At 42.0% G+C, this 25,410-nt stretch overlaps 1 protein-coding gene across 4 annotated transcripts in view; it reads left to right on the top strand.

Annotated features, from left to right (window-relative positions):
* mcu (mitochondrial calcium uniporter) overlaps positions 1 to 25,410 on the top strand; it is a 50,460-nt gene that overhangs the window by 10,340 nt on the left and 14,710 nt on the right. For 2 of the 4 annotated variants that reach the window (XM_029449760.1, XM_029449762.1), the window contains exon 2: positions 12,969 to 13,082. In XM_029449760.1, the coding sequence (XP_029305620.1) occupies positions 12,969 to 13,082 (114 nt within the window). Of the gene's footprint in view, positions 1 to 9,358; positions 9,542 to 12,968; positions 13,083 to 25,410 lie in introns of those variants that run through there. The other 2 variants (XM_029449759.1, XM_029449761.1) reach the window with 2 other exon arrangements.

Genomic DNA, 25,410 nt, shown 5'->3' on the forward strand with positions numbered 1-25,410 from the left:
ACCTCCAGGAATCTGAACAGTAAAGTAAATTGCTTATGTAAATAGCTCTGCTGCTGTAATCTTTTCTTGATGAGGTCTCTGACATGACAGCCTGACATGGAAGATTTTGAAATTCTTTTGTTCTTTGGATTAAAAGAGCATTTTAACTCTTGACTCTTGGCAGTATCAGGACATCAGTTTAAGAAGGGATATCCAATAATAATAATAACAGTAGCCGCACTAGAAATATGGAAGTGTTTGATTTAAATAATGGCGACTCGTGGTCTCGTTAACGGTCATTGAGAGTGAGTGTTTTTGTTAATGAAAGCCGACAGTCATAATTGTAGTTCTCAGTCATTGAAGGTAATGCCCTGCTGTTTACTTTGTAGGAGCTCATCTTTATGGTGCAACTGCAGTGTTTTATTAATAAGCATGACATTCATGTAAACTAATGCTAATTAGTGCTTTCTGCATGATTGGGAAGGACCGTTCCCTCGAGGTCTGACAGTGTTTTATGTGACTGTTTCTTTAAAGGCACTGAGGTGGAACTCTTTTTGTTCCTCACTTAATAGGCCGAGGCTGTGCTGCAGGTGTGCTACATCTAAGCTAGCGCAGCTCTTTGTTGTATGACACACCTGAAATGAAAAATATCCATCTAGCTTGTGCATGCACACACCCTCCTCACACCCTTTTCTTGTTGTCGATGGAGGAAAGAATCTGTTGACCTCAAAAAACGCCTGTGGTTTTCTCATCCTCATTCCACACACGGAGATCAAAAAGCATCGGACCGCAGAGTGCCACGAGCTTCTGCCAGAGAGGCTTAGATATGACCCTGCTGCCCGCTGTCTTCACGCTGCTTTCTGGCATTGGATGTGCGCGCGTACCCTGCAGGCCTTGCATCAGCTTGAAATGCACACACGCTTCTCACAACTTCACACACATCAAACCTGCTTTCTCTTGTGAGACTGGGGATTGTTTGTCAGCTGCTTGTGTGAACGCTTGTTCAAAGCCTTTGATTTGAAATGAAGCTGTGCGCAAAAAGAAGATAATAGACATTTCCATTTTCACTATACTGTTACTCATCTTTTGCCAGTTAGCAAGTGCCCCATTGTTCTATAAATAGGATTGAGGAGATAGTGGAGAGGAGACTTTCTTGGAGAATGTATTTCCATAGAGACAGACTTCATTGGGCTTTGGCTATGTGATCAGAGAGCCAAGGTGGAGGTTAGGATTCTGTGCTAGTTTAGCAAAAAGTATGTATGTGCATTCCCTATCGTCAGGACAGTGTTGCCATAGCAGTGTGGAAAAGTCAAATGACAACAAGTTTGTTCCTCTCTGCTGGTTTTGGATGTCTGTGTTGACTCCAAATACTGCAGCAGCAGCCTCCCTATTTTGCTTGGGAGACAACATGTAATAGGCTCCTGACAAACATTGTGTTTGTAAAGTTTACATAACTTTGGCTATCTTAAAACCCGCACACATCAGTCAGTCAGATTCACAAACACAGATTTAAATCTTATTTCCATAAACCAGTCTCTGAGAGTAGGAGCATCTGAGGCTGCTGTATCGCATGAGAAACTCATGACCCACTGGCGGCCTGTATGAGTCACAGGCATGTGTCTGCCTCACTATAACAGTGCTCCATTAGGTTGCTCTTAAAGTGATTAAAAGGTGGCCACATGTCCAGCATGTGGCAGCTATATTCAATTATTGTAATGTTTTTGCTTCAATTGTTTCTCTGTTCTTCTAATGTGCGTAACAGAGTGGAACTGTTGTGTCTGGGGTATTGATCTGGGTGGGGCTGATCGGCGTTACTGTTGAATTGGAAGAATAAAAGAAGCTGTGTTTCCACTGAGCATATGAAAGAAACGCAGCTGATACACATCTCTCTGACCCAGTTTTCTGTATCTCTTCTTTGGAGTTTTGCCTGCTGTGTTGCCCATCTGCAGCAGAGCTCCATACATTCCCTGTTATGCGCAGGGAGAAGACAATGATCTGCTTGTCAGAGAAAGGTTACCAACGTATTCCTTCATACCGCCGCTGCATGGAAATCAAATGCCTGCCGCTCAGCCAGACAGTTACCAGGTATCAGCCCGGTTGTTGTTTTCTCAGGGAAAATTGTTGACAGCGAGGAGGCCGAAGAGCTGAGCTTAGCATCAGAGCGGATCAGTGATGCACCTCAAGCTGAGCGTTCAACTCACACTGCCAGAGCCTTTACTGACCCGAGTCCTGAGGGGAATCCTGGGGAAATCCCAACCTCGGCATGAACTGGATGGGAAGGAAAAGTGATGGAAGGAGCAAAAAGCAGGGGAGGTGAGAAGGCAACATGTGGGAGTTGGAGAGAAGATTTAGGGTATCTCCTTTTTTTGATAGGTAATAAGATTTAAGATTTGGAGGGATGAAACCCTCTTTTTAATGGTCACACATGCAGAGCACACAGCACACACAGTGAAATTTGTCTCTACTTTTCACCCATCCTAGTGGATGGGTGAAAAGAGAGGGCAGCTCATAGGACAGCGCCCGGGGAGCAATGGGAGTGAGGGGGGAAGGGGGATGTCTGATGCCTTGTTCAAGGGCACCACGGCAGGGCAGGAGGTGAACTGGGACCTCTCCAAGTAGCAGTCACACTCCATTTTTTTTTTAGTTCTGGTCGGTGACTTGAACCAGCAACCCTACGGTTCACAGTTCAAGCCCCTACTGACTGAGCCACTGCCGGACAGTGGCAACAATAGCAACGCAATCGAGGGGCTTTTTGACTTTCAGCCTTAGGCAACGTTTCTTAAGTTATCCAGGTATTTTACACCGGCATCAGGAAGAGAAATTCTCCTTGCCTGGAATCAAGACCACACAGTGCGTGTGCAGTTGACTAACAGAGGTAGATTTTAAAGCGAGAATAAAAGTAAATGCAGGTTCTTGGAGCTTTTCAAAAGTCCTGGTGCTGCTGTTGCCTGGGTAACACTTTTTCCAACAGAGAATTGAAGGTTATCCATCTCATTGTCTCCTGTTCTCAGCTGGTTATGCAAAAATGGCCTCTCCATTCTTTACATCATCTCATCTAGCAGAATAAAGTACAACGTTTCTCTGTGAAGACATGCACTCAGTAAAAAGCCTTCTTCACAACTCGGCTATTGGGTGACTGCACTGCCCTGCACTCTTCACTTCCTTCCATCCAGTCGCCTTTTTGGAATAACTGTAACGCTACAATGCACAGGCAGTGGCAGTGTGCATTCCATTCCTGAATTATTGAATTGCCAATAAGGCTTTCCTTAAAATGTATACTTCATTGATGCAAAACTGACTTTGAAACATTATTTTGTCAAATATACTTTGACTCTTGTTTAGAATTTAAAAAAATCTTATTTGGCAATTGTCTCAAAAACCCACAGGGAAAAATGCACTAGGTCTCATTTATGCAGTCTGTTGCTTTATTGCCATTTAGTTCATAAATCTCTGCTGCGAACCCTGCGTCCAAGAGACATATTCCTACACACCAAAATACATTTTGCATGTCTTAAGGAAGTGGGAGTGTCCAAATGGGAGCAGTCTGCTTTCTCACATAGCGTCATATAAACAGACTGGAATTCATTGATCAGAATAATGGTTACTGTGCATCCTAGATTCTGTAATTAAAACCGAATTTGATGGGAGGGAGGTGTGTGTCAAGATTTCGATTGTGACACCTGTACTAGCAACCGTGATCAGGACCTGTGATGTGAGCATGGCAGTTAAGTGCATGACAGGAAGGCACAGTAAAAGCTTGTTCGCCTCGATGAGCATTGGAAGTTTGAGGTTCACTCAAACTGAATAAGAAAGAGAGTAATCGAACGTGATTGATCGGTCAGCGCCCTTAGTGATGCTTGACAATAGATTCCTTGCAGTGGTTTGCTGATGGAAAACTTTTGATATGAAGGATCAGTACAGCGTGTTCCCTTTGCATTAATAATATCTAACGTATAGCTCTTAAGCAGGGCCATAATATTGCAAGTCAGCACTGTTACTTCCTGATATGTGCAGTGGAAGTGATAGACAAGCTCACCTCACAATGCCTACAGCTTAAGTGTGCTATAATAGGCTAGTTTGAGAAGGACATAGTGTAGGTCAGAAGACAAGTCCTTCAGTCAAGTGGAGTGGTTGCGAGTTATCGGTAATCCTGTCCACCCCTCAAAATCAGTTAAATCTTTGAAATGCAAATGTGATTCTTAATCAGCCGATAAACATACTAATACCTCATTTAAATAGGTTGTAACTGTAGTAGGGTACTCCAAATATTTACAATCTATTTACACAGTTGTATTAACATTTGACTGTTTATCTTTCTATGTGGTCGCATGAGGTGTTGCTGTTTGGATAGATAGGCAAAAATGGGAAAAAATCATTGCCTCCTTTCAAACTACTGACCACTTCCTATGCCTCTTGTACATAAACACTTGCCCTTATGGGATACAGCTAACCATATCCTCAGTTCCACCAGAGACAAATGACAGGCCCATGAACATTTGATTGATGTGGTCGACTAGAGTTACAGTACAGTCTCAACTTGTAGCTGCAGTGTTGGGAAGCCAGGAGTCTCCAGGCTCTTCATCAAGAGGTCAAACAAAAGTAGGGTTACTGGAGATGTGCTGGTGGTTGTATAGCCTGAGTTAGTCTTACCAGCATATACACAGTGTGCAGACATTATACGGTTGCCCTTTGTGCTCCTGCACCAGTTGACTCTTGTAAGCAAACTAATTCCCATTCTGAGACCTAAAAACCCTCCATAGCTTTTTAGCTGGCAGAGAATAGAATGTAGAATTGGAGCTACTTAGCTTGGGAACCGGGCGCCAATACTGAGTGTAAGCCATATTTTACTTAATATATACCACAGTTGGCTGTGTCACTCGATTTTATACTTAAATTTATCAAAAGTGAACGTTAGTATTGTGCCCTTTTCTGTTTCAATCTTATAATATAACACTGTTATTCATATAACATTGTAAGTAGGTGGTTCTTGCTATTTGTGGATTTCACTGATGCTAAGAATGAGTGCTTTGTAATGACTACACACACAGAAACCTGCAGACATGCAGAGACACCCACTCAGACAGAATTTCTTCCAGCACAGTTCCTCTTCTCCTGTCCTCCATGATGCTTGCTCCCTCCGTCTCTCTCTCTCTCACATGTGCCTTTGCTTCCTCCCCCTCACGCCCACGCTTCTACTCTCTGTGCTGCTGATCATCAGCTTTATCTCCACTGCTCTGTAGGACTTGTACAGTATATGCCTTTTGTATCAGATAAAGCAAACCGCACAGACAACCTTTTTGGTTTCCCCTCTATCTATTGGCTCTAACCTTGTCACCGCAGTCTGCTTCTAAAGCTTTAAGCTTTACTCTACTGTACTTACTTTAAGTCCTTTTTGTCCTTCCTAACTTCTTTAGTAATGTTTGCTCTGACATTTCCAGGCCATTCCAACATTTCCAGCAATGTTATGTTGTTGCTCCATCTGCCCTTCTAAGCTTTATTTGGGTAACACCTGGGGCAATAAATCAGAAAACTATTTTTGTGGTTGATTTAGGACTTTTTCCTAGCATGTCTCAGCCAGTGCTGCCCTCTTTTTCTTTGCTATAGTCTCCCCCTGCTTTCCTTTCTTTGTCTGTTCTCCCCCTTCTTATAGTCTTGAGACACCTGGGGATGAAGCTGCTTTGTTGCCGTATTCCATTATGAATGAAGGCAGTTTTCAGCCCGCCCATTCATCTCTGCTGCAGTAGGAGACACTTAGCTGTCAGCCTCACTCTCTCCACACTCCGCCTTCATGACCCTGTTTGCGTATGTGTGCGTGTATCCCACATGAACAGTGAATAAATGGCGGAGACAGTATTATGTGGTTGCATCACGTTTCTCTGGTGATAAATGGTGAAGGCGGGCACTGACTGTACAGCCCTCTCACCTTCTGTATGGTTTATATTGGTCTGCAGGAACCATAGCTCCGGTAATTCCTTTGTCAAGCCTTGCAGCAAAGCTCACGCAAACACAAACTTGTACATCTGGATGCATACACACAAATATCTACATGTCCTTGAGAGAAGAGGTACTGTTTGGGTCACTGGGATTCTGACTGTGTCTATGATGTGGTTAGTTTAAGTCCTTCACATCCCCTCAGCTAACCTGGACATGTTATTGCTATCTACCCTTAAACTCCTGTCTTTATATGTATGCCTATCATCAGGGAACATTCAGTGAAGCCCTGTAACTGGATCATTTCTCCTTACCTATAAAATACTTTCATTGGATTGGACAGTGGTCACTCAGCCTCCCCACCTCTCTTTACCCTGCATGTGCAGGCACTTGGTAACAGGGTGTGCTTAATGTGTTGGAAATTTCATTTAACTTTCCTCTTATCCTTTCCTATCTCACTCTCTTCATCTCTGCTCTCGGTGGCCAGTGATTGCCTGCAGCCTACCCACTTTCTCCTTCTCTCCCCACATCTCCCCAGGGCTGACTGCCTTTCTCCTACTAGTGAGGGAGATGCAGACAGGGTGAATAAGGCCAGACAACTGAGAACTGAGAAATGAGAAAAGGGAATAGGCAGATCTAGCTAGAGTGCACACCTTGATTCCAACTTGGCCACTTTACACCCTATGCAATTTGGTTTCAGAAAAAAACATTTAACTGAAACGGCATGATGCTACTATAAAGAAAACCTAGATAAAGGGAGGTTGTGGGAGCACTCTTCCTCAACCTGTAAAAGGCTTTTGACATTGTAAACCATCAAATACTACTCAACAAATTGGCTCACTATGACCTTTCCATAACTACAAAAAACTGGCTCAAATTATACCTACAACAGTGTGTGTGGATAGGCAATAAAGTCTCTAAAATCCTGCACCATGGGAGTCCCACAAGGCTCGATTTTAGGACCACTGCTCTTCATATATACATCAATGATCTCACATCCGTTTACAATGATGTTGAAATCTTGATGTATACAGATGACACCTCGTCATACAACCATGGAAAACCATTCATAAATACAACCATTTATTATTACTAATTATCGTTACTAGTTTATTTTTCTATCTAACTGCCCAGGAACTATGGGCGTAATAAAATGGCAATTTTACATTACATTACATTATTCCTTGTTTTATATAAGTGTTTTAATGTTATTTGTGCATTTTAACGGTTCAAATAAAGAAACATTACATCGGAATGTGAATCATTTAAATTGTACACATTTTTCTTTGTCATTTTGGTGCAGAGTCATTGAAAAGTAGAGTCGAGACTTCAAAGAGATAGCATAAGGCAACAGACTCTAAACGCCATTCATTTTATACTCTGCGTGCAATATTAAATAGCTGCGTACATTTTAACATACAAGAGGAAAAGAGGATATGATCCAGGTAAAAATGGCCATCACATCTGTTCCGGCTCTTTGCTCTATAGGATGCTTTCCATTTACCATCTGCCGTACTGGTTAACTCACTTAACTGGGAACAAATGGCATTCCCATTTTTTACTTATTCCCAATTATCTCTCAGCAGCTTACACACACACACACACACACACACACACACACACACACACACACACACACACACACACACACACACACACACACACACACTGCGCTATAATGGTTGTGTGTTGTTGAATTAGTATTATCTTTAGACTTTTGTATCGTCTGGCTATTTGTAAAGTAGGTATTAGGTGCTTGATATTCCCCACTCGCTTCCCTCTCTTGTATATTAAGAGTTGATGCCTTTTTATTTATTAGAATTTCATCCTCCAGTGACTGGATGAGCGGAGTTGTCAAGGGTATACAAGAAATTATCAACTGTTTTCATGCAGGGAATTATATTCTAAATGACATTGTTAAGGCTACTTGACTCTTGGGTAGACAGTGTTTAACACAAAGGCGTTCTGACGCCGCCTTTGCAGAGCCCACACACGGTCCTATTCTATTGCACAATCTTCCACGAAGGCAAACTTAACTTAGCATCTGTGACATTTGAACCATGAACCATTAGCCAATCTGAGCTGTGAGGTATCTTGCATTAGGAGTCTTGTGGCTGCTTGCTGATGAGTCGTTTCCAGTAATTGGGGATCATGTCAGTTCTGCCAGGGAAATGTGCAGAGGTGACAAAATGCTGGAGTCTGGTCCTGGCTCGGAGCTCATGTAAACATTCCAGTATGTGTTGCTGCGGATCAGGCTGCTCTCAGGTGTCAAACATATCACACTGACAACATGTGAAGCATGATGAGTTAGGAGGTGGTATGATGAGAGTTACTTGAAAAGACTGCAAGACGTGCACCACGCAGAGTTTAGTTTTTACGTCTGGGGGTGAGATTGGTCCCCGAGCAACAGCAAGCTCATAACACACTATGACATGATTCAATAAGTAAATCAATACGTGGCAGCCAGTAGTTCCTTATTTTCTCACTGTGACAAGAAGTATGAAGCACATTCTGAGTGTGTCACACGGGAGGTAGATATTATATTGCCATATAATCTAAAATGGAAAGAAAATGCCTCTCTGTGTATATTTTGAAGTTGTGTTGTCTCTGAAAAAATATTTTTTTCCTAGCAGTGTCTTCAACATGATATTTTTGTATTATATAAGAGAGTTACTCAAAAAAAGCACAGAGGCATTGTTCCAGAGTCAGGCTGTCCGCTTTACTTTTAAACCTGCTCCTGTTTATGGACTTAAAGTATGCCTCTGTCTTTTTTTGGAGTAATTCTACTTTAATATATTTTAATTATCAGTGGCATTTTCGCCTTGTTTTTATTTTTGTAATTGAAAAAGACAGAATTTCCAATTAAAAATCGTCATCTTTCAATGGATGAGCACTATATTGTCCTTGGCTTCTAAAACAAATGTCAATACTTGTGTTGCCCATCTTTGTTGACATGCTAGCCTGGTTCCAGGTCTGTTAATCTTTGCTTCGATTCTTTTCATTGATTTGAAGGAACCAAAACTGACAATTGGCAATGGCAGTTCCAGTTCTTCTTTCCCTCCACTTCTCTGTATTGAGTATCCGTCTACACTGAGCCATGTTGACTATATAACGCTGTACACTCTGTACATGCCATAAAATATCAAGATGATTACTTTTTGTAATTAAAAAATATATAGTGCTAATTATGGACACCAGTTTATTGTCCTTATTGTCCTTATTAGGATCTACATGCTGTCTCACCCTAGTCAGTAGTAAATGCTGACTGGATAACAGTATGGGATGTTTTCCTGTCTGTTCCATTCTCTGCAAGCAGAGAATAAGTCTCCTCACCTGTGTGTAGCTTATTATGTTTTATCCACAAAGCAAAGACGCTGTCAGTAGGGACTTAACCAGCTGGAGCCTTGTGTATCAGGAGAATAAGGTGTTATGTTGAGTGTATACATTCTGTATGATTCTACTCCAGTGTTATGTTTGGTATCTACAGAGAGCAGCTGTTGTCCTCTTTGGCAATCTAATCAACAGAAATAGACGGGGCGTCCCCTCGCTGGGCTGCAGGCCTGGTGGTGCAGAGAGGTCACAGCAACTTCTTTCAGAAACAGCTCTAATATGTAGGCTGGAACATATGGTGGTATGTTTTTTATTCACATCTTGAATTACGTTAGTGCCTGTGGGAATTAATCATTGCTTGTAAAGCATCATTTTGTAGATCCAGCTTTAAAAATAAATTTGTGTACATTTTGAGGACATTTTGCGATGTGCAAAGCAAAGGTCGTAGGATCTGCCGACCTTTCCATTCAAACAGAAGGGATTTATTTGTTCAGAACAGGGAGCACAGGTTTGTACTGTCTTTATTTTGGTTAGTGGTCAAGCATTAATAATAATAATAATAATGATAAACTTTTGTTCTATTTGAATATTGTTTTTATATACCATGTAATCCCTAAAAAGGATAGAGGGTTAGGGTTATTGTAGAGGATTTGATACATGTATGAATTACTAGATATCGTGATGTGATTTCCTATTATTGTTGTGGTGTTTATTTCGTACACCTTTTTTAGGCTCACAGTTATTGCACAATGAGTAAAAGCTGTAGTATTTTTTGAACCAGAAGCTTATTGACCCATACCTATTATTGTGTTGCCGCAGCTTGAATTCACTGCCAGAATAAAAATGAGTCAGTTTGGTTGCTTGGCAGAGACTTAGCATCAGTAAATATCCCTCATCACCGCTTCAACAAATGCTGTTCCTCCTCCACAGTAACAGATTGGAGGATACTCTCTTGGCAGTTTGTGTACACTTCTTATAGTCTCTGTAGTCTTGAATAAAGACCACTCCTATGAGTTGATGCTCTATGCCTGACTTGGTATAGATAAGGAGGAGGCAATAATCCGGTTGCAACATACTATCTCAGTACCAAGGTCCATTGCCTATCTTAATGTTGAGGACACTCTGTTTGAAAGCTCCAGTGTGTGTTGAAAAGTCCATGTCAAACACACTAATGAACAAAGGGAAGCGTGTTTCAATAACTGCCTTTAAAAATTGTTCCAAGAAATAATTCTGCTTGTTTGCAGAGCTGGAGGAAAAAATGTCAGCTGGTTATCACAGCAGCTCCCCGAGGGTAGCTAATGTTCAAGCTTGAATGGCGCTGAACCTTTACAGGCCTGCATGCTGAGAATCACACTTTAGTCTTCTATGGAATATATTAATCTGAGACAAACTACAGACACAATTTACCAAAGTGTTCCTTGTGTAAATATATATTTATAACAGTTGGTGTTACCACTGGCAAAAACTCAAAGGGCTATAATACAAGCGCTGTCCTTCCTTGTCAGAATGTAATTTACTAAGAGAGTCGTTAAGAAGGAGGCAATTGTGTGTGTAATAACATGTAGAGAGAGGAGGTATTAGGCAGACATCCATTCCTCGATTGGAGCTCTGATAGCGGAAAGGACACAGCAAAAAAGTCATTAAACAGATTACTGTTATACATTCACGTGTCAGCCTCCTTATTATAGGCTGTTTCAGTGATTACTATTGGTTAATTAATGTATAGCTTACATTTACTGGCAGCATGGTGGCTTAGTGGTTAGCCCTTCACCTCACAGCTGCCTAATGGGGATTCTCTGTGTGAATGTTCTCCCCGTGTCTGTGTGTGGGTTTCCTGCCAAAAACATGCAGAGTTGTTGACTAGATTGTGAATTTAAGGTTAATGTGAGTGTTGTGTAAATGGATGCATTTTTATAACGCTTTTCCAATCACTCAACGCGCTTTAATTCACACAGTCAGTGGCTACCATACAAGGTGCAGATAACCATTCACACACACTCACACACCATTGGCCATGCGTTAGGGGTTCAGTATCTTGCCCAAGGACACTTCGACATGCTGACTGCATTGGGGATCAAACCACCGACCCTCCCACCACTGGACAACCACTCTACCTTCTGATCCACAGCCGCTGTGTGTAAGTGTGTCCCCTGTGATAGACCAGCCTGGGTGTACCAAACTTCTTTCGCCAAATGCATGCTGGGATAAGCTTCAGCCTCCTTTTAGCCCTGAACAGGACAAGCAGTGTAGAGAATGGATTGATGGATGCACAATAAAGCTCAAAGGCTTATTTCCATTGTGCTCCTCTAGTATAACACTTGACCCACCACAAGACAAAGCAACACAACAAGACACCAAGTGCAGCCAATAACCTCAACATATCGGCTAAATAGCAATAGCTACGTTAACATGCTCTTATTATCTGGACCCTAAAAAGTTAAACATTTAAAATGGAAATTGAATATGGAAGGATAGCTTATCTTTAAAAAAACAATTTATGAAGCAATTCACTCACTTTATTTGAAGGAATAACTGGACACTTTGGGGAATATACATATTGGCTTCCACGCTGAGTTTTAGGTTTGCAGATTGATGGCACTCTCCTGCTACATATGAAACTACTGCCAGCACCTAACCTTTTATGAGAAACACAAATTTCAATTATGTATGTGATTTTACATAAAACCTCTCCTTGCACAAATGTTATATTGAAAAATTCAATATTTGCATGTTTTATAGTTTTATAGTTGGCACCTGCTGTCTTCCACACATTGCAAAGCACGTCCTATTTGAGTCCTGAGTGAATCAGGTCCTAACATTTTTGACAGTGTCGCCTCTCGGATGTACTAGTGCTGATGGTGGATAGTTGTAATCAGGTCTGACCTTTCCGGTTGTTATTGCTCACCTTATAATGCCGAGAGCAGGTTTGTGGAGTGTTAAGCACTGAGCGGTTTGTATCGTAAAAAAAAAAAACAGAAATCCACGGACATGGGTCTAATATGAGTGGTTTATGGGGTACACTAGTTGTTGTTCATGCTCAGTCAAGGTGCTCTCAGTGTTTATAATGGGAGAGTATCCCATTTTATCTCCATCTTACTTTTCCTCAGGGCTGGGGGGCAGGAAACATGCACGGACTTGAAGGTGAAAGTATTTTAGTCATACGGTGACTTTCTGCCATACGCCTGCCTACACAAATCTCTCCCTCTTCCTCACAAATGCTCACATCCATAGACATCAAAGCAACCATATTTTTTATTTTACTCTAGTATGATAACGCTCGGCTTGTAGGCAACCTAATCGATAGATGCAGATTTATAATTTGCTGCTAATCGTATATATATCGTCAGCTATTTCATCTCTGATTGACAGTGGCAGCAACAGAGGCTTCCTCCCCTAGTGAACACAAAACGTTTCACAGGATGGCTGTACACCATGCACGCACAGCTCCGACCACACGGTGAGCGTGATTGGCAGCAACAAGGAAATTGCGCTGGCCTGTGACGGGAATAGAAGAATAAAAGTACCACTGTCACGCCTCATTCTTTTAAGCCTCTTTCTGAGCTCATCTTAAAGTACTGTAGGGCCTGATGGTGGCTGTTGTAAAAAATAGCATGAGGTTTGCTATTTTCCATTTGTATTGTGATTATCCCAAACACTTTGTTTCCACTTTGCGCTCACAATGATGCTCCACAACTTTTTATTTCTGTCTGTTCGTGTCTTTTCTTCAGCAGGAGATACTGTCTTCTACTTTCACCCGTCAGACTGTCAGGAGAGCACATGGCCTACGGTCTGCAGCCCACTCCACAATCTTCACCCAGCCTCCCACTGCCCTGTCTCCACAGGTTAGTCTGTCTGCATGCATTATTGAAAATAACATGTCATCTTTGACATTATTGAATTCTGTGTCATACAGTGAATCCACATTTATGAGAGCTAGTTGTGTGTCTGGCTCATTGATGTGGATTAATATATTGCAGCTAGCATTAGCACCGTCAGCACCTTATGTAACTATACTGCAGTTTTTAAAGTAATTTGGAAAGATCAGTCAGAATATTGTATCATTATGATATCTGATCAATATTGGCTGTTGCATCACTTTGCTTTAAGAAGCTGCCAACTACTCTAACATTTTCTGTAATGGATAATTTTATAGTATGTTTTATAGTTCCCCTTGTGACCGTTTTTAAATGCTGAAAGCCTGAATCTCTGTGCTAAAACCCAAATTCAGCACAAAATATGTTCTGTTGGCAGCCTCAGTGGAGATGCATTATTGTATTGAATCAACTAATAAAACACGTGTCATTAAAATACCAATAAACCTTCACCATCAATCCTTCCCTGCTGTGACTAGGATTAATCTGTTAATTCTATTATTTTTAGTTAACTGGTGATTGGCGTTCACAGCATATATATATATATATATATATATGTATATGTAATATTTGGTGAGGTCGCTGGACGGCAGCCTTTTAATAAAGCCATTACCAGAAGTAATCTATTCAAACATATTCAAAAATCGCACAGTTCAAAGCAGCCTCACCGGGGTGTTGACACGAAGCGGCATGTGCTGCTACATGAATAACCTAATACGGTCTGCAAATCTACACTGTGACAAGTATGAATTTAAATTATACCAGCAAGTTTTTAAAATTCAATGTGTCGTGCAACAATCGAGGACCAGCTGTTTCAGTGCCATGTGGTTTTGGTGTGAAAGCAAACCACTGGGTCATTTAACCACAGCACTGCAGTGTGTGTGTGACAGTATTAATATTGCAAATAATGATTGGTGCAACACAGGGGGAGTTGCTTTTTATTTTATTTTTATATCAGCACAGTCGTCACATAAGTTATTATATACTTAACTGTCATGCAGATGTTTAATGCACCTGCCTCTGCCTGGCGCTCACAGGGCTTTCAAATCGAATTTTGTTATCTGACTAAATAATGGATGAGTGTGTGTTATGTTGTGTGCATTTCTCTTTCTGGGCCCAGTGGCGTGACATCAATGCCCAATGAATTTCTTCCTCAGCTATACATTTGATTGACTATTGCCATCTGCTTTTGGATCACATGGCGGTGCAATTCCAGCTAGAGTTTGATTGACATTGTCTTCCGTCTGCAATGTTGTGTTGCAGTAAAGGAGCGGCATCACACTGGTGAAAGTTTTCCACACAGTGTCAATGTAGTTTGAAGGTTTGTGTGGTACATATAAAATGTGCAACAGAGCACAGTGATATTGACAAATCATGCAGGTCATCTATAGATCTCACCTGGAATCTATAGTACTTGTGAAGGTGACACACGCAGCAGAAACAATACAATATTTTTGAATAACTTTGGATTCTATGCTAAATTGAGTTGTTATTGAGTTTCCTTTTGTTCATTTCTGACCTTGACTAATTTGTCATATAATGATATTATTAGAATGTGCAGGGAAATGCAGGTGTGGCATACTCTAAAGAGGATGTGCTAAAAGGCTTATGAGCAACAATGAATAATTAGAGCAATAATATACTTGGTTCCTACATGGGATCACTTGAGGGTGAGTACAACACCGTCGTACTGTTCTCATGACCACCAGTCATACATCTGGCAGAGGGACGTCTCTGCGTTGACACTTTGTTCTTCGTCTCTTCTCCAACTTGGCGTGGTCAGAACTCAACTCTTTATACTTGGTATTCCTGTGAGTCCAGATAGAATCTAATAAAGCAGACGCATTATGTTAAAAAGATCAGCTCAAGGTTAAGGGTGTATATTTTTCACCGGGAAATGCGCTCGGCCCACCAACAAGCTTGCACGGGATGACAATGTTATGATGAGAACGGGATATTTGTTCCTTGAGTGCTTGCAATCCTTTGGCTGGGGATAGCAGTGCATTATCTCATCTCATTTTCTTTCTGTGCGTGTGTGTGTGTATGTGTGTGTCTGTGTGTGTGTGTATGTTTGTGTGGTTACATGCATGGGAGTGAGTGAGTGTTGGTGTATGAAATGGAGAAGGTTGTGCTGGGAGAAATGAGAAGCGGCTTCCCTCGGACTGTGTTTAGACAAGGCATTGGGGGAAGGCCGGTGAATGAGAACAGAGGAAATGTATACATTACTTACGCTGCTGGGAACTCAAAACACCAGCCGTGGGTTATCCTAGCAAGGCCTTGTTCACAACGGGGTGAAACAACAGAGCTAAGAGGAATCTACTCCCGAGTGTCCCTCTCCTGGTCTCGCTGCCACATAGCCTCCAGAGGGAGAGTTGTTTGTTCAGGGGGCAAGGGGAGGGAGGAGACAAGGGAGTCTCAGCAGGGAGTGTTTACCCTGCCAGGACTTGTTGTCTCTGCTAGGTAGGGCTAAGGATGATATATTCATAACTGCAGTAGAGGGAGGGTACAAAACCGTGACTCAGAAAGTCAGAAAGTCAGGATGCATTAACGTGTTAGCCTTGCAAACATTATCTCTAACCAACACGTGCTGCACCTTCTGTCATTTGTGTACTGCTTTCTTCGATTATTGCATTTTTTTGTGTCTTTTATCATTTCATTGACATCCCTCTGCATTGCTGCAGTACAGGCACTTGGCTATGCCAGCACTCCCTCCCTCCCTCCTCCCTCTATTGCTCCTTGGCATCCTTCAGTTTAGCTGCAGCTTCCATGAGGCCTGATGGGTCACGGCTGCACACACACACACACACACACACACACACACACACACACACACACACACATACACAGGTTCACGCATGGATCTCTCGACCCATCTGCGTCTCAGCTCCTACAGTTGGGAGCCGAGGCAATTTAGAGAAGTTGTCAAATGTCACACCGATGCATGAATGGAGAAATCTGAAAATGAGGAGGAAACAAGTTTTTGGCTTCCCCCCCTGCTGAAATGAGCCAGTTTATGCCATACATGTTGCTCAATGTGTAATAGTACGCAAGAATACATTGCAGGGCACATTTGTGGATGGTTTGAAGATAAGATGGACTGAAGAGGAGTGGTATCAGGGGTAGGGCAGGGGAGGTGGTGTTGCAACCGCAGCCTGCAGAGCTCTTGAGCAACTCACACTTTAAACCTGTTCCCTGACTCATGTCTTCACCAAGCCTGTCTATGTTTAAAGGATCTCTCCTGTTCTTGTCTTAATAATAGTAATCTTCCTCCTGAAGGCAGGGAAGCCATTGATCAGGGGGAAAAAAGAGCCAATAACATTGTTCAGTCGGATGAAATGTTTTTGCTCTGTCTGCTTTCTTTGTAGGGTGATTATGTCAGTATCACATTTTCCATTCTCTGGCAAGTGGCTTTAGTTTAACAGCAGAATGAGCTACATTTGCCTACTTGCATCGGCGTGGCGAGGACGGGGTTGGGAAATGGCCAATTAATGAAAACGGTGGATGCTGTTTTCTCCAGGAGGCAGGTGTGTTATGAAGAGAGCCATGAATATCGCTCGGTATGAATTGCGTGCGTGCGTGTGCGTATGTTTCCATCGCTTTCTCTCCTTTTTATGGCATCGAGTCAGCAAGAGTAGTGCCATGCCATCCATCTACTCTGATTGACTATAAACTGTGTGTAGTCGCGAGTCCAAACTTGTAACTCCTCGCTCAGCCAGTCGGAGAAAGAAAGGGATTTTGTTTAGAGTGTTATCACAAAGAAATTGGCGTCAACGTTAATTTAAAAACTTGATTTCATTTTTAGTTGTATAATGTCACCAAGTAGAAAAGTAATAAAGGCTTTGCTCAAGTTGTCCATGCTCTCAGTAGTTCTGTAGCCACTTTAAACAATAATTGTTCCTTCTTAGGGTCATATAACGCCATGCCTTTTCCCAGTTTTCATTCATTTAGACCAAATCAACCACAGGTTTCCTTTCACTCTCCTGTGAGTGGAAAGGCAGGAGTGGATTGAGAAACGTGAGTGAAAGATGATGTGTGCAATTTGATTAAAAAACATACTCCTTCTCTGAGGCATAACTCTTAAAACACAGACTTGATGCATCTTTTATTAAATTCAGTGTGAGTTGCACTTCCCGAAGGTATCATTATTGCCATCAATCGAGAATAAATGTCCATAAATCCATAAATCCGTTTAGAAATCATAGAAAAAAAGGATCTCGTAAAACTTCACGTTTTTATGTTTTCTTCAGTATCAGAGTAATTCAGTGATAGTTGTCGGGACATCATGGGAAGATTATAAAGAGGAACTGCTAATAGGTAGTTCCCTACTTTTAATGGTGACAATTTTACTGACTCTATGGTAACATTATACTTCCTGTTTACATCCCCAAAAGTGATTGGTGATTGGCGAGTGCCATTCCTATACAGGGGGCGTGGTTCTCTCGATTTTGTCTTTCAAACCACTGATTTCGACTGACGGCCCTTTCTCTGGGCTTAGCTGCCCTTTTTAAAATAAGACTGTAGACCTAAATGGCTTTTCTTATAACTGCCCTATCACATACAAACACATACTTATAAATCACTACATCTGGCCTGCACAACACTTCCTAATCTTCCTAATCCCAGAAATGTTTTCATCAGAAACTATCCTAAATCTTCTTTTATATGATTTACAATTGAAAGTGACAGTAGAGATGTACCAATCACTCTAAATGATTTCCCTACAGCCCTCTCTATTTGACCTCACTGGCAGTGTTGTGTCCAATTAATATACAGTAGGGAGCCCATATGTAAAAGTGTACGGTTTATGTCAAAGGCCCAAGTAAGGGCTAATATTCGAAGATGTTAAACTATCAAAAGTCCTGACTCTACCAGAGGGGCAGGAGGATGAAGACCGAGTTTATTATTATGATTCATGGTTGGCAGGGAAAGGGAAAAAAGGCAAGCAGAAATAAATGAGGAATAACACAGCTGTCACATTTATTTTACAAAATTGCACCACTCCTGTTAACACATTTTCTGAAGTTCACCCACGACAAATATGTACAATGTAATCCTCCATTCTGTCCAAACGCACTTGCAGACGTGTTTAGCTTTAATTAACTCAGCAGTTAATTGGGATGTTTCTCCGTCCATTATGGTATAATTATCTGTTTTGTGCGGCAATACAAAGTGAGCCGACACATGGCAGACGTTATCAGATTTCAAGAGCTGTCATTCATCCGCTGGTTAAGTAAAGAGCAAAACGCTCAACCAGTCTAATATTGTGTGTGTGTGTGTGTGTGTGTGTGTGTGTGTGTGTGTGTGTGTGTGTGTGTGTGTGTGTGTGTGTGTGTGTGTGTGTGTGTGTGTGTGTGTGTCAAATAAAATAAGCTGTTTCCTGTTATCTGTTTAAACGAAGCCTTTGGTGTTCACACGTTATAGTTTCATTGGCTGTAACCGGGCTTCAATTCAGCGAGTCATTATTACTGTATAAACTTTTATGTGTGTCTTAAAAAAACAAGCAGGATTTCATGAAACACTCTTAACCGCTGGATGGACTTTGTCTTCCCCTCGGGTGCTCTTACACTTTGATATAGTCAATCTCGGATGTTCTGTAGGGATGAGGGGAAATCCATTCAGCTAAAGCACCTAATGACGAGTATCCATGAAAATATATCTTATCTCAGTCTCAACAAATGTAAGCCTTCTATTAGATTATTTGCATCTTAACTTCATGTTTTTAACTTTAGAACGTTTGCTTTTTCATTTTACTTTACCTAGTCCCTTGTTTTGTACTTTATATGGTAATAAACAGCATATAACACACACAGCTGCTTTATTAATGCACTTTTCTATTGACCACATTCTATTGGATTTAATTATTTAATATATTGTTAAAGGACAAACATCATCCACAATCATATTAACATAAGAATCTCCTGGCGACCTCCAGAGGCGTGCACTTGAAGCAGGTAATTCATCTAATGTAAATGTGACACCCAGACACTGATGTAGGCAGCTATTTAGCAGAAACCTGAATATAAATAACTTCCCTTTGGTATCTTTGAGTTGAAAATGTTCTTATAAGCATAATCTCATAGTCAGAATTAGGTATCTATGTTTGGCTCCAGTTTACCTGCATTGCTGGCTTGATTATTTATGTGTGTGTGTGTGTGTGTGTGTGTGTGTGTGTGTGTGTGTGTGTGTGTGTGCAAATGAAGACACTGCTTGAATGTCTGCAAAATGATGAGTCTACAGAAAAGCCTTGGCCTTTAAATTTGAGAAGCTGATGAGACGAGATGACATTTACAGCTGACATTTTAGACAGCAAGAAATATTTGCCGTATTTAACTCTGGAGATATTAGTTTGACATCCTATCATCTTCGGTTGAAGACACAAAATACAACAAACAACAAAATAACCCCAAAAATTGAATCCAAACGTGTATTTTTAAACGTTAAAATGTTGACATCAGAGAACTTTCTTCGTTCCATTAAACACCAGTGATCAAGCCGGCGCCATGCTGTGTCTGGCAGCTTGCCAGAGGTGACGCCGTATGGCACTGAGATCACTCTGAAGCTGTTAAGTGTCTAATTTGTAATATTGGTAGCCCTCAGAGGTTAACTTAACATACATATTAATAACATCTGGTACACAAAAAGTAATTTGTTTTGCGCCAAGGTTCCTGAATTACTTGAATTATATTGGAACCAGAAGCTAGTTAGTCCGTCGTGGGAGACAACATGATGGGGATACTTTATGACCTTGCCTGAGCTCATTCGCCAACATCCAAGCTACACTGACTCCTGCAGTGAGGGAAATGGGCAGGAACAATAGCAGTGGGGGGGGTCCAGCGATAGCGCAGGCCCTTGTGAAAGATGGAGAATTAAATCACATTCAAACCGGAGAGAATCGAGGAGGAAAGGCGCCGCATTGGACCGCATTCTGATGATGAGGATTAAGATATTGTGAATGGGAGCACGAGGACAGAGAGATATGGTGACAGCGTTTTTGTCTGCGCATTAGGGAGGCGGATGAGCTCACTTCAGTTTTAGGTCATGATGTCATTCAGGGGAGATGAAAGGGCAGAGATGAGAGAGGATGGGGACGATCTTTAACAAAGTCGTCTTCAGCCATGCAGTCTGATCCGGCATTAATATCCACTGAATTAATGAGACGCTGCACAGTGTTTTAGTTCTTTCTCTTGCCCCTTGTGTGGTCTGTGAGTCAGGGGTGTGTGTTTGCCATGACTCCCAGAGCTTGTGGAGGAAGAGGCCGGCACGTCACACGCAGCAGGCAGCAGGGTATGAGATGCCGACCCAGGACCCGTTGAGATCTAAAAACCACGCTGTCTGCTTATTCGACTGCTGTGACTTCCATTCCCCCGACCCTCCAGGTGGTAGAATGATAGACGGTTCACAGACGCTGGCCCGTTTTCTGTAAACTGTCCAAAGTCTGTGAGAGCGGACTGCTCCCACACACGGCCCCTTTCGGCACAGGACCTGTGAATACTTGATGCTTGTTGTGAATGGCCTGCAGTGAAGCTCTTCTTGTTATTATGACTATGAGACAAATAGGAGCCAACAGGAAATACAATCCCAGATCTTTCTAAGAAAACAGTATCTCTGAAAGTCTCTGTAAATAATGCTGACTATTGGTGGAAGACTGTTCAGTCATTTCAATACCGACATTATTTAATATGGAGCAGGGCTGTGGTTAAAGACATTGTACCTTCTGCTGAGGAGTAAAGCCAACTCACACTGGAGACTGGCACATCAACAGGGTTGCCAGGTCTGTGTGACAAAACTAGCTCAATGGACAAGAAATAACAGCCCAGAAATCAGCCAAATATCAGCATGCCCACGCCAAACCATACAGTATACACTGCTTTTAAAGTCCAACAGCATTGATGTCATTGCCAATTGTATTATAAAAGTAACACCATAGTATTTAGTTTTCCCTAAACAGTTATTTCCCCAAGGAAATAAAATCGCCGATTGTATATTATCATAAATAAAATATAACTTGTTAACCATTCACTGACGCACACACAAGCTTTTCTTCCCTTTTCCCTCTCCCTCCCTGCCTGGACAACATGAATGTACTGTTTTTACTTCATATGAATTTACTGCAGTTAATGCAATACTTTATTTCCGCTAATGGGGAAAAATGTAAACAAGAGACGTATTTGAACCCCTGACTTCTGTGGCATAACTGTGTGAATATTATGCTTTGCACAGATGTAAAATGGCCAAAATGTTTTATCTCCTCTTAATAAAGTGACATCTCGTCATTGTGTGCCACCCTCCTCTTTATCAAGTAACGTTTTTCAGCTGTACAGACTACCGCTGTTTCATATGTCATATAAATATAGATGTGAAATACTTTCCGTTCCATTTTCAAACTAGCAGCCGCCGGTTCAGTTCTGTATTTTATTCTCTGTGAAGGGAAACTTTCTTTGCAGTTTTCATTTAAGAAACATAGATGTAAAACACCGACTGTCCGCCACAGAAACAGTGCTCAGCTCAGGTCAAAGGAGCAGCTGCAGACTGCATGCAGGAGGCCTGTGCTTGTCTACAGTCTCTCTCTATGCATAGCAGAGGGTTGAGCAGTGGAAGTACTCCAGTAATGAATATATCCTGCGGAGACAAATCCGTCCCGAGATTCTCGAGAATTGTATTTAGTATTTTTGTTTCAAGCTTAGCTAGAAACTCATCATCATGCTTGAGGAGGAGCTGTGTGTTACTCCGCTCTGTATGAGTCGGTCGTCGTGCTGCAGCTTCCCTTCAGCAGTGCCTGCTCCAGTCTGTGTCGGGAGTGGCATTCATTAGCCCAGTTTTAGCTCTGGCATGTCCGCACGCCATGTGTCCATGTGGACCGCTGCAAAGTAAATCTCTGACAGACTTGCTGACACTGGCAGCGAGTTACAATTCTGTGGATTCAGTTTTCATCTCTAGTCCTCTCCCTGGACCATCCACTGTTGAGGCCAGCTCATGCTGCAGATTGATAGTTGGACACTGAGCTTGCTCGGATGAAGCACTGATATATTGGGCAACTTTAGCAATGCTTTCACAGACTTTGTATCTTTTATAGTCCCAGTTGTGTTCAATGCATAGAGGGGCCATTGGACAGACACAGACACAGGAAGAGCACTTTCAAAGTTCCTCAAAAGGAGCATTCCCAGGCCCCACTCCATAAATAATAGCTTGAGGAGGAATTTATGTGGGTCTGTGAGAAACCGTTTGCTGCCCTGAATGTCACCTCACATGTTCTCAGAGAGCAGAGACACAAGTATCAAGGGAGTATTGGTAAAACATGCGCTCTGCTAGCTACTTTTCTGGTTGCTGCTGTCGTAGTTGGGGTTATCACAACTGCCCCACATGGTCTTGTGGTTCTCAGGGTGGGATGTATGAATGTATGAAAGGAGATTACTACAAGTGATATCATTAGGCTATCAGTGGTCTGCCCTGCAAGTCAAACAATATTGCAAATTGAACTTCACATCAAGGACAAAAAAAGAAACGAATCCCCCCAAATCAAGATCAATAGCCACATGGCTGCCTTAAAATTTCAATTTGACATTCTCACAGTTATGTTTTGTGTCAGCTGACATTTAATTAGTCAGTCCCTCAACTTCACAAGCCCAGTGACAAGCTGTGTGCCTCTTGTACCTTTTCAAATACTCCACATTATCTGTAAAGGTGAACACTGTTGATTGCCATTCTTAAAAGCTTTTATAAAGGAGTATGGGAATGGTGTAGTATAGCAAAGCTAGATTTTGGGCTGTTACCAGCTGTTATTCCATTATAGAATAATCTTTTGATTACTTTTCAGATGAATTAGTCTAGAACTATGGTTTTCAAACTTTGAAATGCCCTCCCCAGGAGAGTTGAAGTTGTGGTGAAAGGGACAGGCACATGCTGGTATTGTCAGAATGATCATGTTTTAAAGTTGTCTTTTGTATCAAAGTAATCCAATGATAGTTGTCTGTATATGAAAGGGTACCTTGCAAAAAGGATCTGCTAATTACTAATTTGGCATATTTTAATAGTGACATCTTTGAATATCCTTTGTGGGGTTGACCTACATAATATGTACATAAATTACTTAAGACAATTAAGCAATAATCAAACTCCTTTTCTGTCAATTTGACTAATCAATCAATAGTTTCAGCATTAAAAGGGTATGGTGTGCAGATCACAGAGAAACCTGAAATATGACCTCAACAGAAAGATGTTGAAACTTGTTTTGCAAACAGAATTTCTTTTTTTTTACTGATTTACCACGATTAGATGAAGGTTCAAAGTTAGTGTTTATGGCTCTTTGACGAAAAATAACTTGGAGGTCACATCATGAAAGCAAGGCAAGAGATGAAGCAGGCAGCAGAGGGAAAAGTGGAGCATCTTGCACCCTTCAGCATCCCAGATGAGAGATAAATCGGTAATGACCCAGTACTGATGCGTGTGCTCTGAACATGATATTTTATTCAATGTGGGCTTTATCAACAGTGTTCATGAACTTTGAATCCTGGAGGAGAATGGTTTTTCAAAAGAAATCCTTGAAGAAAAAGTGGTCCCTTTCTTAAAAGACCGGTTATATGTCATTCCACACATGCCATGTATGTGTCAGACCTAGAAATCATGCCGATTTATCAAATTATCCCGAAGCCAAACTTTTCTATAAATCTCTGTAGAATATTGCTGTTTCTCCGTCGCCTAAAGCCGCTTCAGCAGAACCAAGTCACAGAGGACCACTGCAACGTCGACATAACAAATGGAAGGTACTTTACTCCTGAATTCAAAACTAGTGTTTTATCTTCCACGATAATTAAAGCATCCAAAAACAACAGGGAACAAAATGCATCTCTGCTCTCAGAGGGGTGATTGCAAAGAGGATAGCTCTAATGGTGGGAGGCTTCTCGGGACACGAGTGGTGGTGGGAGAAGAAAGAGAGCGAGGATGGTAGGAAGTGAACCATGCTTATTCAGCGCTATTGATTGTTGTGATATGTGTGATGTGATGGAGCTCCGGGCACCTTTTCTCACTCTCGAGGCTTAATCGGGGTTGTTCGGACCACCAGTCAGATCGGGGCCAGTTTAGTGAGTGAGTGTTGAATAGTTCAAGGCTGGATTTGCTTGCATTCCTTAGAGGAGGGTCTCAATTACTTTCAAAGGGAAAAACTGCTAAAGCGAGAAGGAGAAAAGGAAAAGAAGAAAGGCATGCAGAAGCGCCTTCATCTCGTCTGCTACACTAGGTGAGGGTCTGAGTGTTGCGTGACCTGCACTAAAATGAACACTGACAAAAGCAGCTAGTGCCATCTGGTGTATGGTGCAGGCTGACCACACACACATACTGTATCTGCATTATGCATGCAAACACCATTTTCAATTTGCCGCCTGGACCCGAGAAAGTCAGAAAACAAGGATTCTGCCCCTTGGCCGGATTGAGTTCAGCAGAGCCGTCGATCACGATGGCCGTGCGCTGGCTGTCCTCTAAGCTCCTATGCGAAAGCCTGCACCGCTGTTTAATAATGCATCAGCTTCCAGTGTTGTTGGTCCCAGGGAGGGAGGGGTGAGGTGAGCGTGAGGGTCCAACTGGCCCTTCTGAAGTAACCCACGTGGCATTGAAATGGATTCATTCACAGCTGAGCTCTTATCCAATGGATTAAGCAAGCCATGAGCTGCCATTAATTAATCAAAGCATGTCCAGGGTCTGTAAGGCAATATATTGAAATAGAGCGAAAGATTAAGATGGAATTATTTATATCTTGCTCTGGTGTGGGGTTTTGATGTTTTGAAATGGCCCTAATCAGGCGAAGGTTGTTTTCAATTCTGCATTGCGGTGGAGAGGTCAGATTGCGAGAGGCTTATTGTGGTGCACACGGTGCTTTGTCACCGTTTCCGCTCTCAAATGTGTGAAGGGAGATTACTTAACACCGTGCCATTCAAAAATGAGACTGCAGATTTCATATCTGCTAATGGCTTTTACCAGACGAGGAACACAGCGGAGAGAAAAGGCAGCGTTTTCCTTCGTTACATAAGCTCGTCGGCACTGAGACGGGGAAAATGACTTGAATGATTACACTGTACTCAAATCCACTTTCTTCTGTAGCAATTGCTGAGTGCCAGCCTTATCTAGATGTATATGTGCTTTTGTCTATTTCCGAGGGGGGGGGCGGAGAATGTGGGTGTGTGCGTGCAGTGGATTATGAGTGCCTTTGAACGGGAGCAGCTGTGCTTTTCAACTTGTTAACCCCACAGTGGGGAAGTGTGGGCTGCAAGGAGCTGAGTGGGCAGGACCTCGCCCCCGGAGCAGAGCG

This window comes from Cottoperca gobio, chromosome 15 (genome assembly GCF_900634415.1).
Source record: "Cottoperca gobio chromosome 15, fCotGob3.1, whole genome shotgun sequence".
NCBI classification, from domain to species: domain Eukaryota; kingdom Metazoa; phylum Chordata; class Actinopteri; order Perciformes; family Bovichtidae; genus Cottoperca; species Cottoperca gobio.